At 39.9% G+C, this 13,111-nt stretch overlaps 1 protein-coding gene across 1 annotated transcript in view; it reads left to right on the top strand.

Annotated features, from left to right (window-relative positions):
- The window catches only part of ZC3H12B (zinc finger CCCH-type containing 12B), a 35,331-nt gene extending 22,228 nt beyond the window's left edge, over nt 1–13,103 (top strand). Inside the window, exons 3-6 of the mRNA XM_066182115.1 lie at nt 5,355–5,494; nt 6,206–6,440; nt 6,528–6,634; nt 7,193–13,103. Of these exons, the coding sequence (XP_066038212.1) occupies nt 5,355–5,494; nt 6,206–6,440; nt 6,528–6,634; nt 7,193–8,613 (1,903 nt within the window). The 3' untranslated portion in view covers nt 8,614–13,103. The remainder of the gene's footprint in view (nt 1–5,354; nt 5,495–6,205; nt 6,441–6,527; nt 6,635–7,192) is intronic.
- The last annotated feature ends 8 nt before the right edge of the window (nt 13,104–13,111 follow it).

Below are 13,111 nucleotides of genomic sequence, written 5' to 3' on the forward strand. Positions count from 1 at the left end.
CTGGAGGGGAGGCCTTATGAGGTGTGGCTGAGGTCACTTGGTTTGTTCAGCCTGGAGGAGACCAAGGTTAGACCTCATTGTGGTCTTCATCATCTTCATGAGGGGAAGCAGAGGGGCAGCTACCAATCTCTTCACTCTTGTGACCACGGAATCACACAGAATCACAGTATCACAGAATCACGGAATGTGTAGGTTGGAAGAGACCTTCAAGATCATCGAGTTCAACCCAGCCATAACACCTCAACTACATCATGACATCAAGTGCCACATCCAGTCTTTTTTTAAACACGTCCAGGGATGGTGACTCCACCACCTCCCCGGGCAGACTATTCCAGTATTTAATCACTCTTTCCGTGAAAAACTTCTTCCTAATATCCAACCTATATTTCCCTTGGTGCAGCCTGAGACTGTGTCCTCTCATTCTGTCAGTTGCTGCCTGGAGAAGGAGACCAACCCCCAGCTGTCTACAACCACCCTTCAGTAAGTTGTAGAGAGTGATAAGGTCACCTCTGAGTGTCCTTTTCTCCAGGCTAAACAACCCCAGCTCCCTCAGTCGTTCTTCATATGGCTTGTTTTCCAAGCCCCTCACCAGCTTTGTTGCCTCCTCTGGACATGGTCAAGCATCTCAATGTCTTTCCTAAACTAAGGGGCCCACAGCTGGACACAGCACTCGAGGTGTGGCCTGACCAGTGCCAAGTACAGGGGCAGAATGACCTCCCTGCTCCTGCTGGCCACACCATTCCTGATCCAGGCCAGGATGCCATTGGCCCTCTTGGCCACCTGGGCACACTGCTGGCTCATGATCAGCTGGCTGCTGACCAGAACCCCCAGGTCCCTTTCCTCCTGGGCACTGCCCAGTCACACTGTCCCCCGCCTATAATGCTGCAGGGGGTTATTGTGGCCAAAGTGCAGGACTCAGCACTTAGAGTTATTAAACTTCATCTTGTTAGACTCTGCCCATCCATCCAGCTGTTCCTGATCTCTCTGCAGAGCTATCCTATCTTCCAACAGATTGACACACTAAGCTCCCAGCTTAGTGTCATCCACAAATTTACTAATGAAAGATTCAATCCCCTCATCCATGTCATTAAGGAAAATATTGAACAGAACTGGCCCCAGCACAGACCTCCCTGAGGGACACCACTGGTGACTGTCCCCAGCTGGATGCAGCACCATTCCCCACCACTCTCTGGGCCCGGCTTTGCAGCCTGTTTCTAACCCAGCGAAGAGTGCTCCTGTCCAAGCCCTGGGCTGCCAGCTTTTCCAGGAGCGTGCTGTGGGAGACCGTGTCAAAGGCCTTGCTGAAGTCCAAACAGACAACATCCACAGCCCTTCCTGCACCCACCAGGGAGGTCACCTGGTCATAAAAGGAGATCAGGTTGGTCAAACATGACCTACCTCTCCTAATCCCCTGCTGGCTGGGCCTGAGACCCTGGCCATCCTGTAGGTGCTGCAGGATGACACTCAGTATAAACTGGTCCATTACCTTGCCAGGTACTGAGATCAGGCTCACTGGTCTATAATTACCGGGATCCTCCCTCCAAGCCTTTTTGTGAATGGGTGACACATTGGCCAGTTTCCAATCATCTGGAACCTCACCAGTGAGCCAGGACTGATTGTAAATGATGGAGAGTGGCTTTGCAAGCTCATCCGCCAGCTCCCTCATCACCCTGGGATGGATCCCATCTGGGCCCATAGATTTATGAGTACCCACACACCTCAGCAGTTCTCTGGCTGCCTCTTCTTGGATAATGGGGGGACCATTCTGTTCCCGGACACCATCAACCAACCCAGGAGGACAGTTGTCCTGAAGGCAAGTTGTCTTCCCACTGAAAACTCAGGCAAAGAAGGCGTTAAGCACTTCTGCCTTCTCCTCATCTGCAGTTACTAAGTTCTCTCCCTTATCCAATAGAGAACAAAGGTTGGCCTTACCTTTCCTTTTACCATTAATATATTTATAGAAACATTTTTTATTATCCTTTACAGAAGTTGCCATTTTAAGTTCAAACTGAGCTTTGGCCTCCCTAATTTTTTTCCTACATGCTCTAGCAGCCCCCTTAAATACCTCCTGAGGGACCCGACCCTCCTTCCAAAAATGATACATCCTCTTTTTATTCCTGAGTTCCTCCAAAACCTCCTTGCCCATCCAGGCTGGGCGTTTGCCTTGTCAACTCATCTTTTGGCACACCGGGACAGTCTGTTCCTGTGCCCTCAAAATCTCTGTTTTGAAGAACACCCAGCCTTCCGGAACTCCTTTGTTTTTAAGGGCTGCTTCCCAAGGACCTGTCTGAATAAGTCTCCTAAATAGGCCAAAGTCCGCCCTCCAGAAGTCCAATGTGAGAGTCTTATTGGTGATTTCATCAAATACTGAGAACTCTATAATTTCATGATCATTGTGCCCCAAGCAGCCTCCAGTCACCACATCTGCCACCAGCCCATCTCTATTTGCAAACAACAGATCTAACATAGTCCCTCCCCTGGTGGGCTCACCTACCAGCTGCGACAAAAAAATGTCCTCCATGCACTCTAAAAACTTCCTGGACTGCCTCTTTTCTGCTGTATTAAGTTCCCAACAGATGTCTGGCAGGTTGAAGTCACCTACAAGAGCAAGGGCTGATGATCCTGAAACATTCTCCAGCTGCTTACAGAATAAGTTGTCCACCTCTTCCTCCTGGCTGGGTGGACGATAACACACTCCCAGTAGGATGACAGCCTTGTTGGCTTTCCCCTTAATTCTTACCCATAGGCATTCAGCTCCATCTTCATTAGTTTCAATACCTATGGCGCCAAAAGCCTTCCTAATATAAAGGGCCACCCCTCCACCTCTTCTCCCTTTCCTGTCTTTCTTGTAGAGCTTGTAGCCATTGAGGGCAGTGGTGCAGCTGTGTGAGTCATCCCACCACATTTCTGTGATGGCAGTTACATCATAGCATTGCTGCTGTACCATGGCCTCCAGCTCTTCCTGTTTGTTACCCATGCTGCATGCATTGCATGGTGCACTGTGCATTGCTGCGTACATGCACTTCAGCTGGGCTGCTGATTTCACACCTAACTCAGGCTTAGCACCCTTGGGCCTGCTTCCAGGCAGCCCAGCTGCCTCCCCTTCCCCCTTCAAACCTAGTTTAAAGCCCTCTCAACGAGGTCTGCCAGCTCATGAGCTAAGAACCTCCAACCTCAACAGAAAGATGTATCCCATCTGGTTCCAATAGAGCAGGTGCCGTAAAAGTTGCCTGATGATTATGACCAGTGACAAGACTCGAGGAAATGGCATGAAGCTGAGTCAGAGGAGGTTTAGGCTGGATATTAGAAAAAGGTTTTTCACCCAGAGGGTGGTTGAGCACTGGAACAGGCGCTCCCAGGGCAGTGGTCACAGCACCCAGCCTGTCCAAACTCAAGAAATGTTTGCACAACACTCTCAGGTACGTGGTGGGATTCTTGGGGTTTCCTGCATGGGGCCAGGAGTTGGATTTTGATGATCATTGTGGGTCCCTTCTGACTCAGGATGTTCTATGTACACTTGGCTGCTTAGGTCAACACTAACCCAAGAGATACCTGCCCTGTGCCACTTTTGAACATGTCTGTAGAGTACAGAGTTGAGCTAGACAATGATTTGTTTATCACTGAGTAAGTATGATTCTTTTATGAGGGAATTATTTAAAGTCTGTTTACTGATCAGTGATACTAAGGTTTCTTCAGGTAGTGTTCATACAATAGACTTCTTTTAGTATCAGTCTTCTGGTCTAGAAGAATTTGTGATATGAATTATTATTTTTTCAGTGTATTAAGAAAATTCAGGTTTTTACTGGTGTATTGAGTATGCTGACTTTTCAAATACATAAACCTTTCAAATCCTGTAATAGTATTTTATATACAGAAATTTCCAGTGTCACGTTGTCGTTACATCAATCCATAAGATGTTTTTGTAAAACGTTGCCTGGATTTAACTTTTTTTTTCTTTTTCTTTTTTTTTTTTTTTTTCTTTTTTCTCCTGTGCCTATTGAGTTTGAAATCTCTGCTGCTTGAGTTAGTTCTGAGAATAATGTGGCAGGGAGCAACTGAAGAAAAAAGGGTGTGTACTCTGACTATTTCCTTGCTCAGATCTGATGCTTTTTTGTAGGACCATAGGACTATCTCAAGTTATAAGGGACTCATAAGAATCATCAAGTCCAACTCATAACAAAAGGCATATGCATCTGAAAGTTTTAAAGGATATTAAATTCTATACAGTCTGAAATGTATAAAAATTTAAGGAAAATGCTTTACAAACATTGTGGCTTCTGTATTAATTATTTAAGTTGTGAGAATTTAGACTGTGCTGGTGATCCATAATCAAACAGAAGACATTAGACCTGTCTGCCTTTGGTCTGCTTCAGTGTTACTTTCTGTAATGTTTTGAGCCCAGGAAAACATAGTCCAGTAATCTGAGATGTCATTCTACAATAATAGTAATAACAACAGCAACTCTGAGGTGAAATTTTGAATGATAATCCACAGAATTTTATGGATTTTAAAGACAATTTTAATATGATGGAAGTCTCCTCATTATGCAAAATCTGTTCTGCAGACTGAGAATATCTGAAAAGTGTAAGGTTGATGCAGTTCTCCTGCTTAAAAACATTGCAATTATAGATGATGCAGATAGATTAATAATTAAGATTCTCCTTGGCTGATATCAAACCTCTTAAAATTTTCTCCTTTCCCTTGCAGGAAAGGAGAAAATTCCCTTCCCTTTTTCTTGGCTCTTTTAAAAATTAAACTCTTTTATTTAAATTGTGTCCTGTTTTTGAGACTCTTTGTGTTTCAGAAAACAAGTTTTTGATGGGGATGGGACCTAAACAACTTTGACACAATTATTTCTTTCCTATAAAAAGTTCTAATAAAAATGCAGAACATTAAGTATTAGAGGAAAAGATTTTATTAATATAGATGTTTAAAAGCACTTATCACCCATGGCAGTCAGCATTGTTCATTCCTCTTTTTGTGATAGCATTTTATCGTGCTATTAAGGTGAGCTCGGTTTGTCAGGGAATTTGATCTTTTTCATTAGGTCAGATAAATGAAAAAAATTTAAAAACTTCATATTTACTTGGTTTTGCTCTGGGGATAGTGAAATTTCACCATTTATAGACTTTATAAGTAGTAGGGTTGCTGTAATCTGATGGCTGAATAGCTCTGTGCAGTTTTCTTTTTCCGATTATGTAAGGAGGCCTAATAAAACTTTACAGACATTGTTTTCTTTATATCCTTTGACCATGGCAGCTTTAGAAGAAAAAAACAACCAAACCGCCACAACAAAAACCAAAACCAAATGTAACTTTTGTCTTTGCTGTTTCTAAAACTTGCATGTTCTTCAGCCATGGGAACAAAGAAGGCTTTTCCTGCCGGGGAATTCAACTAGCTGTTGATTGGTTTCTGGAAAAAGGACATAAAGATATCACTGTGTTTGTACCTGCATGGAGAAAAGAACAGTCTCGACCTGATGCACCAATTACAGGTAACATCAAGATTTTCTTTGACCCCTTGGTTAAAAATGGAAAAAAAAAAATATTGTTGGGTTTCTGATGCGTCCTAGTAGTGGGCTGTGGATGTTGTGATGAGGATGTTGCACTCAACCGTTTGTTTAAAAACACATTTTCACTGGTGAGGAAACAAGCATTTAAATATCTGCCTGTGTAAACTGATGTAGATTTTGCAACATTATTGGATGGTTTCAACAATTTTGAGAAGCAGTAGCTGAAATTTTCCGATTTGCAAACATTGTTGAGCTACAGGAATTGAGTCTTACTTGCGTGGTGAGTGTAAAAGATGTAGTAACAGGCCAGGGACTCAGTTAGTAGGGTTATCTTGAACACTGAAAAGGCAGCATGTGTTTTGACCCTTACAAAGTCCTTGCATTTTACTCCAGGCTAAAAGGCTATTTTAATACAGTAACACCTGAATTCCTGATGTGTTCAGGAAGACTGAGTAAAGGTACATGGCTACAGAGTGGTTATGAAGTTCAAATATTGAATATTTACTGAGTGCTTTGAAACTTCAGAAATAAAATCCACATCTAGGTGTTTTTCAATCATAATGAGGACTGTGTATGAATATAATTGCAAGATACTTTGTCAGATAAAAAAGGCAAGAATTTTCGTAATACAAAGGTTGCATTTCTTTCTTCGAAAACTTTTTAAAAAGCTGCTCAACTAAAATTATTTTACAGATCAAGAAATCTTACGTAAATTGGAGAAAGAAAAAATTCTTGTGTTCACCCCATCTCGAAGAGTTCAGGGAAGAAGAGTAGTTTGCTATGATGATCGATTCATAGTAAAACTTGCTTTCGACTCAGATGGCATCATTGTATCAAATGATAACTATCGGGATCTTCAAAATGAAAAACCAGAATGGAAGAAGTTCATAGAGGAGCGGCTGCTAATGTATTCTTTTGTGAATGACAAGTATGGGTTTTTTCTTGAAAAGTAAAGGAATTTGCTAATTCAGCATTCTGAGGAAAAACTGATCGTATTTCATTTCTTTTCCCTTAGATTTATGCCTCCGGATGATCCTTTAGGACGCCATGGTCCAAGCCTTGAAAATTTCTTAAGAAAAAGGCCAGTTATTCCTGAACATAAGAAACAACCGTGTCCTTATGGTAAGTGCCCAAGTCAGATCGATTTGTTCCACTTAAAGGTAGGTGAAGCAAGCAATTAATCAACAGCTTGTCGTTACCAGAAGAAAAATTGTACCACTTTTCATGTTACCATCTAAGCACCATGTCCACTTTTTTACCCTTCATACACATATTCATAAAAACAGTGTAGCAGAAAATTAAGGATTACCAGATACACCTTGTGGATAATACAACTTTTTGCTATTTTATTCTGGTTTGTATTCGAGGGAGGAGATTCCTAACTAATAAAACTGTGTTAACGTTGATTTGTTTTATATAGCACTGTGTGTATGTTTTCATTATTGAAATCATGAGCCAGTAGGAAGGAAAATGGTATGTCTTGCCTTTGATGCAGATAGACGTGGATACAGGCAGCAGCCTGTGACTGCCTGTATATATCAAATACATCATTATTCCTTAGGGGTTTTATATAGAAATACTATTATTGAAAAGTGGTGAAAGATGTAAAGAAAAAAAGATAGCAGCTGGTGGTATTAATGAGTTTTAGATTTGTTTAACCTGAAAACCCTTTTCTTTCAGGTAAAAAGTGCACCTATGGGCACAAATGTAAATATTACCACCCAGAACGTGCAAACCAGCCTCAAAGGTCAGTAGCGGATGAGCTTCGAATAAGTGCCAAATTATCTGCTGTGAAAACTATGAGTGAGGGAGCCTTGGCCAAATGTGGCACAGGGCCATCCAGCTCCAAAGGAGAAATCAGTTCTGAAGTGAAACGCATTGCCCCAAAACGTCAGTCAGATCCAAGCATTAGGTCAGTAGCTGTGGAGCCTGAGGAAAAGTTATCAGCAGCCCGGAAGTCCGAGGCCAGCTCTGTCCCGTCTCTGGTTTCTGCATTAAGTGTACCAACGCTCCCTCCACCAAAAAGCCATGCAGCTGGTGCATTAAATACTCGTTCTGCAAGCAGTCCGGTGCCAGGTTCCTCACAGTTCGTACATCAGAAATCCTCACTGGAACATATGTCCAGTGTGCAATATCCTCCTATACTAGTCACTAATAGCCATGGCACCTCAGTTAGCTATATTGACCAGTATCCCAAATATGAGTCACTGGGGGACCATGGCTATTACTCCTTACTCAGTGATTTCTCCAACTTAAGCATAAGTAATATCCGTAACTCAGATTATTACGGGGCTGATGTGGACCAGGGGATGTATTCTAGAAACTCAAGCCCCTGTCCTGACAATTGCTTAAGCCATACAAGTAATGATTCTTATTCCTCTTACAATGACTTGTATCTGGGTGTAGCAGATGCCAGTCCAGAAGACAATGTGAAGAGCCACAGACTGCCATCGAAAAATCGTCTTCAGCCTTTCCCTCATGGTTACCATGAAGCCTTAAATAGAGGTCAGAGTTACGGAACTGAAGAGCCTAAGCAATCCCTTCGGAAACAGTCAGTTTCCCACTTAGGCCTCCATGCCCAGCATCCTGTTGTTGGAGCACGGTCCAGTTGTCCAGGAGAATACCCTGTGCCTCAAAATGTTCATCCATCAACTGCACAACCAAGCCGTGCCTTGGTGATGACAAGAATGGACAGTATTTCTGACTCACGGCTTTATGAAAGTAACCCCACAAGGCAGAGACGACCACCTCTCTGTCGAGAGCAGCACGCCAGCTGGGATCCATTACCGTGTGCATCAGACTCTTACACTTACCACTCGTACCCGCTGAGTAACAACCTCATGCAGCCATGTTATGAACCTGTCATGGTAAGAAGCATGCCTGAGAAGATGGAGCAGCTCTGGAGAAATCCCTGGATTGGGATATGTGGTGAGCCACGGGAACCTCATATCATCCCAGAACATCAGTATCAAACATACAAGAACCTCTGCAATATTTTCCCTCCAAGCGTTGTCCTTTCTGTGATGGAAAAGAATCCCCACATGACAGATGCACAACAGCTGGCAGCTATGATTGTTGCCAAATTAAGAACAGGGCGTTAGCGCAGTACAGCCTCTTTTGGATTAATGAACCTGTACAGCACATAGAACCCAGAGGAAAAATTACATGAAGGAAGAGGCCAATCTATTGTAAATATTTTCTACTAAAATAGTATAAAATTCTGTACACAGTAGCAATCATAATATATGCTGAGGCACTACATAAAAGTTGATTGTATTGCAAATTTTAAGATTTTAAATATAGGGATTTTTAATAGCATTTTATAGGAAATGCATACCTTGCTGCATGGATAGCTCACTAAGAACTATAATGTCACAATCAGTGTCTCAAAGCTGTTAAAACAAAATTAGTGTTAGCAATTATATTGCATGTATTAGTGTACACTTACAATTTGCTTATAAATACCTAATCGGCCTCTAAAAGTATGCTCTATACACACCCAGATGATTTTTAGGGTTTCAGCTTTGTCATTTGACACTGCCTACTGGCATCTTAAGTACTGAAGAAAAAGTAAATTTGCTAAAAATTGTTTATAAAAGGAAAAACTCATTTCAGTTTTTCAACGCCAACATGGTTGTTGGCACTTAAATTTCAGAACTGTCCCTCAAGAATTTGAATAAATATTACATTGTTCAATATGTTGGCTCAATCCAACTGAAGCCAAATACTTTATTAAATTAGGACCAAAACATTAAGGAATGTAAAGGCATGAGTGCCATTCAGTAAACTGAAACTTTAACTGTAGCTTCTCTCCAGAATCTCCTCTCAAATGTGCAGTAAGCTGCTGCTGGCCCAAATGACTAGACAAGCTGAAAATAAATTGTCAGTATTATGTAAACTGGATTACTCAACTTGAAGCAGCAAAAACTGGATGTTAACATGGAAGTTCATCACTAACTGCAGCCCTTCCTCTGGGAGCAAGGATGGTGCTTGAATGCGCCTGACATTTAAGGTGGCTGTACAAGATCAACTTCAAAAAGGGTGGAGGGGGAAGGCTGCTTCTAGAAAAGAGATGCTCCAGTTTGGGTTTGTGGCAAAGCTGTCCTGGTTTTTGCTCTTGAGATCCACGCAAAGGTGTGCATTTGCCTCGTGAAGGCTTTTAGAGTTCCTGTTTCAACAGGTGAGATAATTTTGTGTGGCATTGTTTGCGCAACTGGTATCTTGCTCAGGGTGGGAACCTTTGTAGCTAAATGTCTCCAAATGAGGCGTTTATTGGTTTTTTTAAGCTGCACTGACTGTACGCCCTTTTTTGAATCCACTGTATATTTCAACATTTTGAACCATGACTAACTCGACATGTCTCGAGCTAGGACTTGTTGACTTCTACTGTAGTTTTTTTCATGAAAGTTGAGAAGGCCTGGTTTATGGCCTTTTGTTTCTTCATGAGAAGGTGTGACACTGCCTAAATGTTTCTTACTGTGAAACACACAGAACGTGAGGCTGCAGTCAGGGTTGTTTCTGGTGTTTTGATAATGGCTTGCATGCTGCTTTCTAGTTATCTGTTTGTCTGAGAAACAAAGTTTATCATTTCCTCCACTTGTGTTGCTGTGGTTGGTTTGATTCAAAATATCTTGTGGGCTCTTTATCATGTGCAAAATAGGTTCCTCTCATATTAAAAAACCCACCAAAAGAACCAACAAGAAACCACAATTATGGGTGCAACTACAGTTAATTTACTGACATTTGATAACTGTATCATTTCACACAAGATAAATATTCTTGTGTTGGTACAGGTGACGTATATAATGACTATGTCATTATGTATTTGAAATGAAGTAACTTGAAGGTGATTCTGTACTTACCCTTGGTGTTTAAAAATAACTTAAGTTTTAATTAGTTGGTTATTCTCTGTTAGTGGGGAAAAATAATTCAGACTTATAATGGCTGGGGGAAAAAAGATTTAACTTTTGACCAGTTTTCAAAAACATTTCATATTTTTAATTTGTAATTAATTCTTATTCTATTCTCTTGCATGGTATAAGCAGCTGAGAGCAATGCCTCAAATAACCAGAAATGACCTTTTGTTTGTTGATACAAATTGTATCTCTTTTTCTTGATTGTATAAAAACTGTGTATAAAAAAAAATAATCTCTAGATTAACTTCAGTATTACATTTTCACCACAATGTTTGTGACACCATGTGTCACAGGGAAGTAGCCCATGAGTAATTATGGATCTTTTTTTATTTAAAATGGGCACTTGTAGTTTATAGAGAAACAGGGACAACTTTTCAGAACCAGGTTATTATGTGCACAAATACTGTGTGTACACCTCAAAGCATTACATAGGTATCTTCAGTCTATTTATAAAGCAGATACATTCTTGCACTAGACTTTATGTAAAAATGTTGCTGTTAACTCATCTGCATGTGTTTAAAATGTAACAGTAATTGCTATAGACCCTATTTTATTCTAACCAATTAATTTATAAATTATTTAGGTATGAGATGAAGTTTATTGTGCACTCATGTTTTCCATCTTGCATGGAATTAAATATTTGTATGCAGAAAAATGTTTGTTCTGTTTTTCTCCATTTATAAAGATAAGCTATTTTAAGAGACGGTCAGTATGTGATTTTGATGTTTTCTAATGTGGAAAACTCAACAGATTTCTGTATGAAGTGCTGGGTGGCTTATGGAGATATCCATTTTTGTTGGATTTGTCCAGTCATTTTAATTTTCACTAACCTTTGTTTTACTGAGGGAAGAATTCCTTGTTAATCAATGGGAATGCTGTGAAAATACAAATCCAGCATACTGTTTCCCTAAGGCACCTCAAAGGCAAATTGTCTTATTCTGAGAAGCTATTGGCATCTCTCATGCATAGTTACAGAATTGGCAGAGTAGCCTTGTGGAAATAACCTGCAAATTTTGTGCTTGTTTAGTCCTCCTTAGAGGTAATTAGACTTTTCTATGTGATGTAGTCTTTCCTGATCAACTACTTTAAGTGATAATTTGGTCATCCACACCTGTTTTCAGATGTTTACAAGACAGTTCAAAACACTGACACATTCATTAATCTTTAGCGCATAAGCTTGGATTTCTTCTTACATGGAAGAGTTGATCTTATTAACACCTGATCATAACTGTCTATATTGTAAATATAAGACTTTGTATAAACGCTCTTTTTTAGAGCATGGTATTTAAATGTTTTTAAAACTGTAAAACAACAGTTCTAGAAACTATATTTTAATAAAATCCATGAAAAAACAATTCTAGATGAGGGGGGAAAGAAGTGTGAAGGTAAAATCATGGACTACTGCAGTTGATAAAGAGTTGAGCAGTAGATTTTAGTGCTTTACTGGGGCCAGAGCATTCTCTGGGAGTTCTGATTTACTTATCTTTCATCTTCAGCTATATTACTTTCACATAATTTGTCACTTAAAAGTGTGTAACTTTAAATTCATAAATCAAAAACCAAATGCTTTATGCGATGTCAGTCTAAAGTATTTCATGTTACTTTAAGAATTATAGCAGTAATATAGTAAATTGTACATGATTTCACTTCTGTTAGTCCTGTTCTTGTCATATTGAGCTGCAGTAGTTGGCTTTATTCATTTGTAGAATTAAACATTACTGTTTAATTGTTGTAAAATTTTATAAATCTCTTTGGGTTTTTTTGGTTGACCCAAATATAATGTAAGTCTTAATGACAAAATGAGTGAAAATGGATGTTAAACCAGTATGTGGTATTCTTGAATTACTGTAGTGGTAAGTGGGCACTGCTCTAGTTGCTGCAGCATGTAATTTATTTACTAGCATGAGTCTGTTTAGCTTTTGTAAAAATGCTTTAGCTGTAAAGTTAAAAACAGGTGTGGAATAGGTTGCTTAGAACAAGTAGGAGCTTCACTGAAAAAAAACAAAACCAAAAAATCTTAGTAGGTGAGTTTCCCCCTATATACTTCTAATGCCAGTTTGTCTCAAATTAGGCATTTTGGCATTTTGTTCAAATAATAAAAATACTTGGTGACATGTATGCATACCTGATCTATATCAACCTCCAAACAGGAACATTTGATTATTGTAACTTTTAGAACTCCACACTAAGGGGAAGGAACATGCATCATTTCTGTGAAACTTTGTTCCAAAGTTGAAATATCACTTTATCTTGACTTGCCAAAAGTTTACCTGAGGCATTAGTACTCCAGGACTTGTAACAGTCAGACCTTTAGATCTGTCACAGTTACCTTATGGTAAGCATTCAGCTTTCACACTCCTCTGATGTACCTATTGCTTGTTTGTGTGACAGAGCCCTCATTAAGTGTATTTCCTGAAGTATTTCAACTAGAAAAATACAATTGCACCATCACACAAATTATTCTTATGCCAGTGTTTGGTTAGCCTTTGCTGATTTTGGTCTGTATTTAAAGTTTGTAAATGTATTAAAAGAATTGCAAGAATCTAAAAGAAGTATAGGCTGTCATCTGTTCCCCTCCTGCTCTATGTAAATGTTTTGCACAATTATTTAATAATATGAAATATGTTATAGTTTATATATATATATATATAAATTTTTGCTTATTTAATAAAACTGAGAGCCA

Source organism: Chamaea fasciata, unplaced genomic scaffold, assembly GCF_029207755.1.
Source record: "Chamaea fasciata isolate MVZ Bird 193981 ecotype frontalis unplaced genomic scaffold, bChaFas1.0.hap1 SCAF_4, whole genome shotgun sequence".
In the NCBI taxonomy this organism is placed as follows: domain Eukaryota; kingdom Metazoa; phylum Chordata; class Aves; order Passeriformes; family Sylviidae; genus Chamaea; species Chamaea fasciata.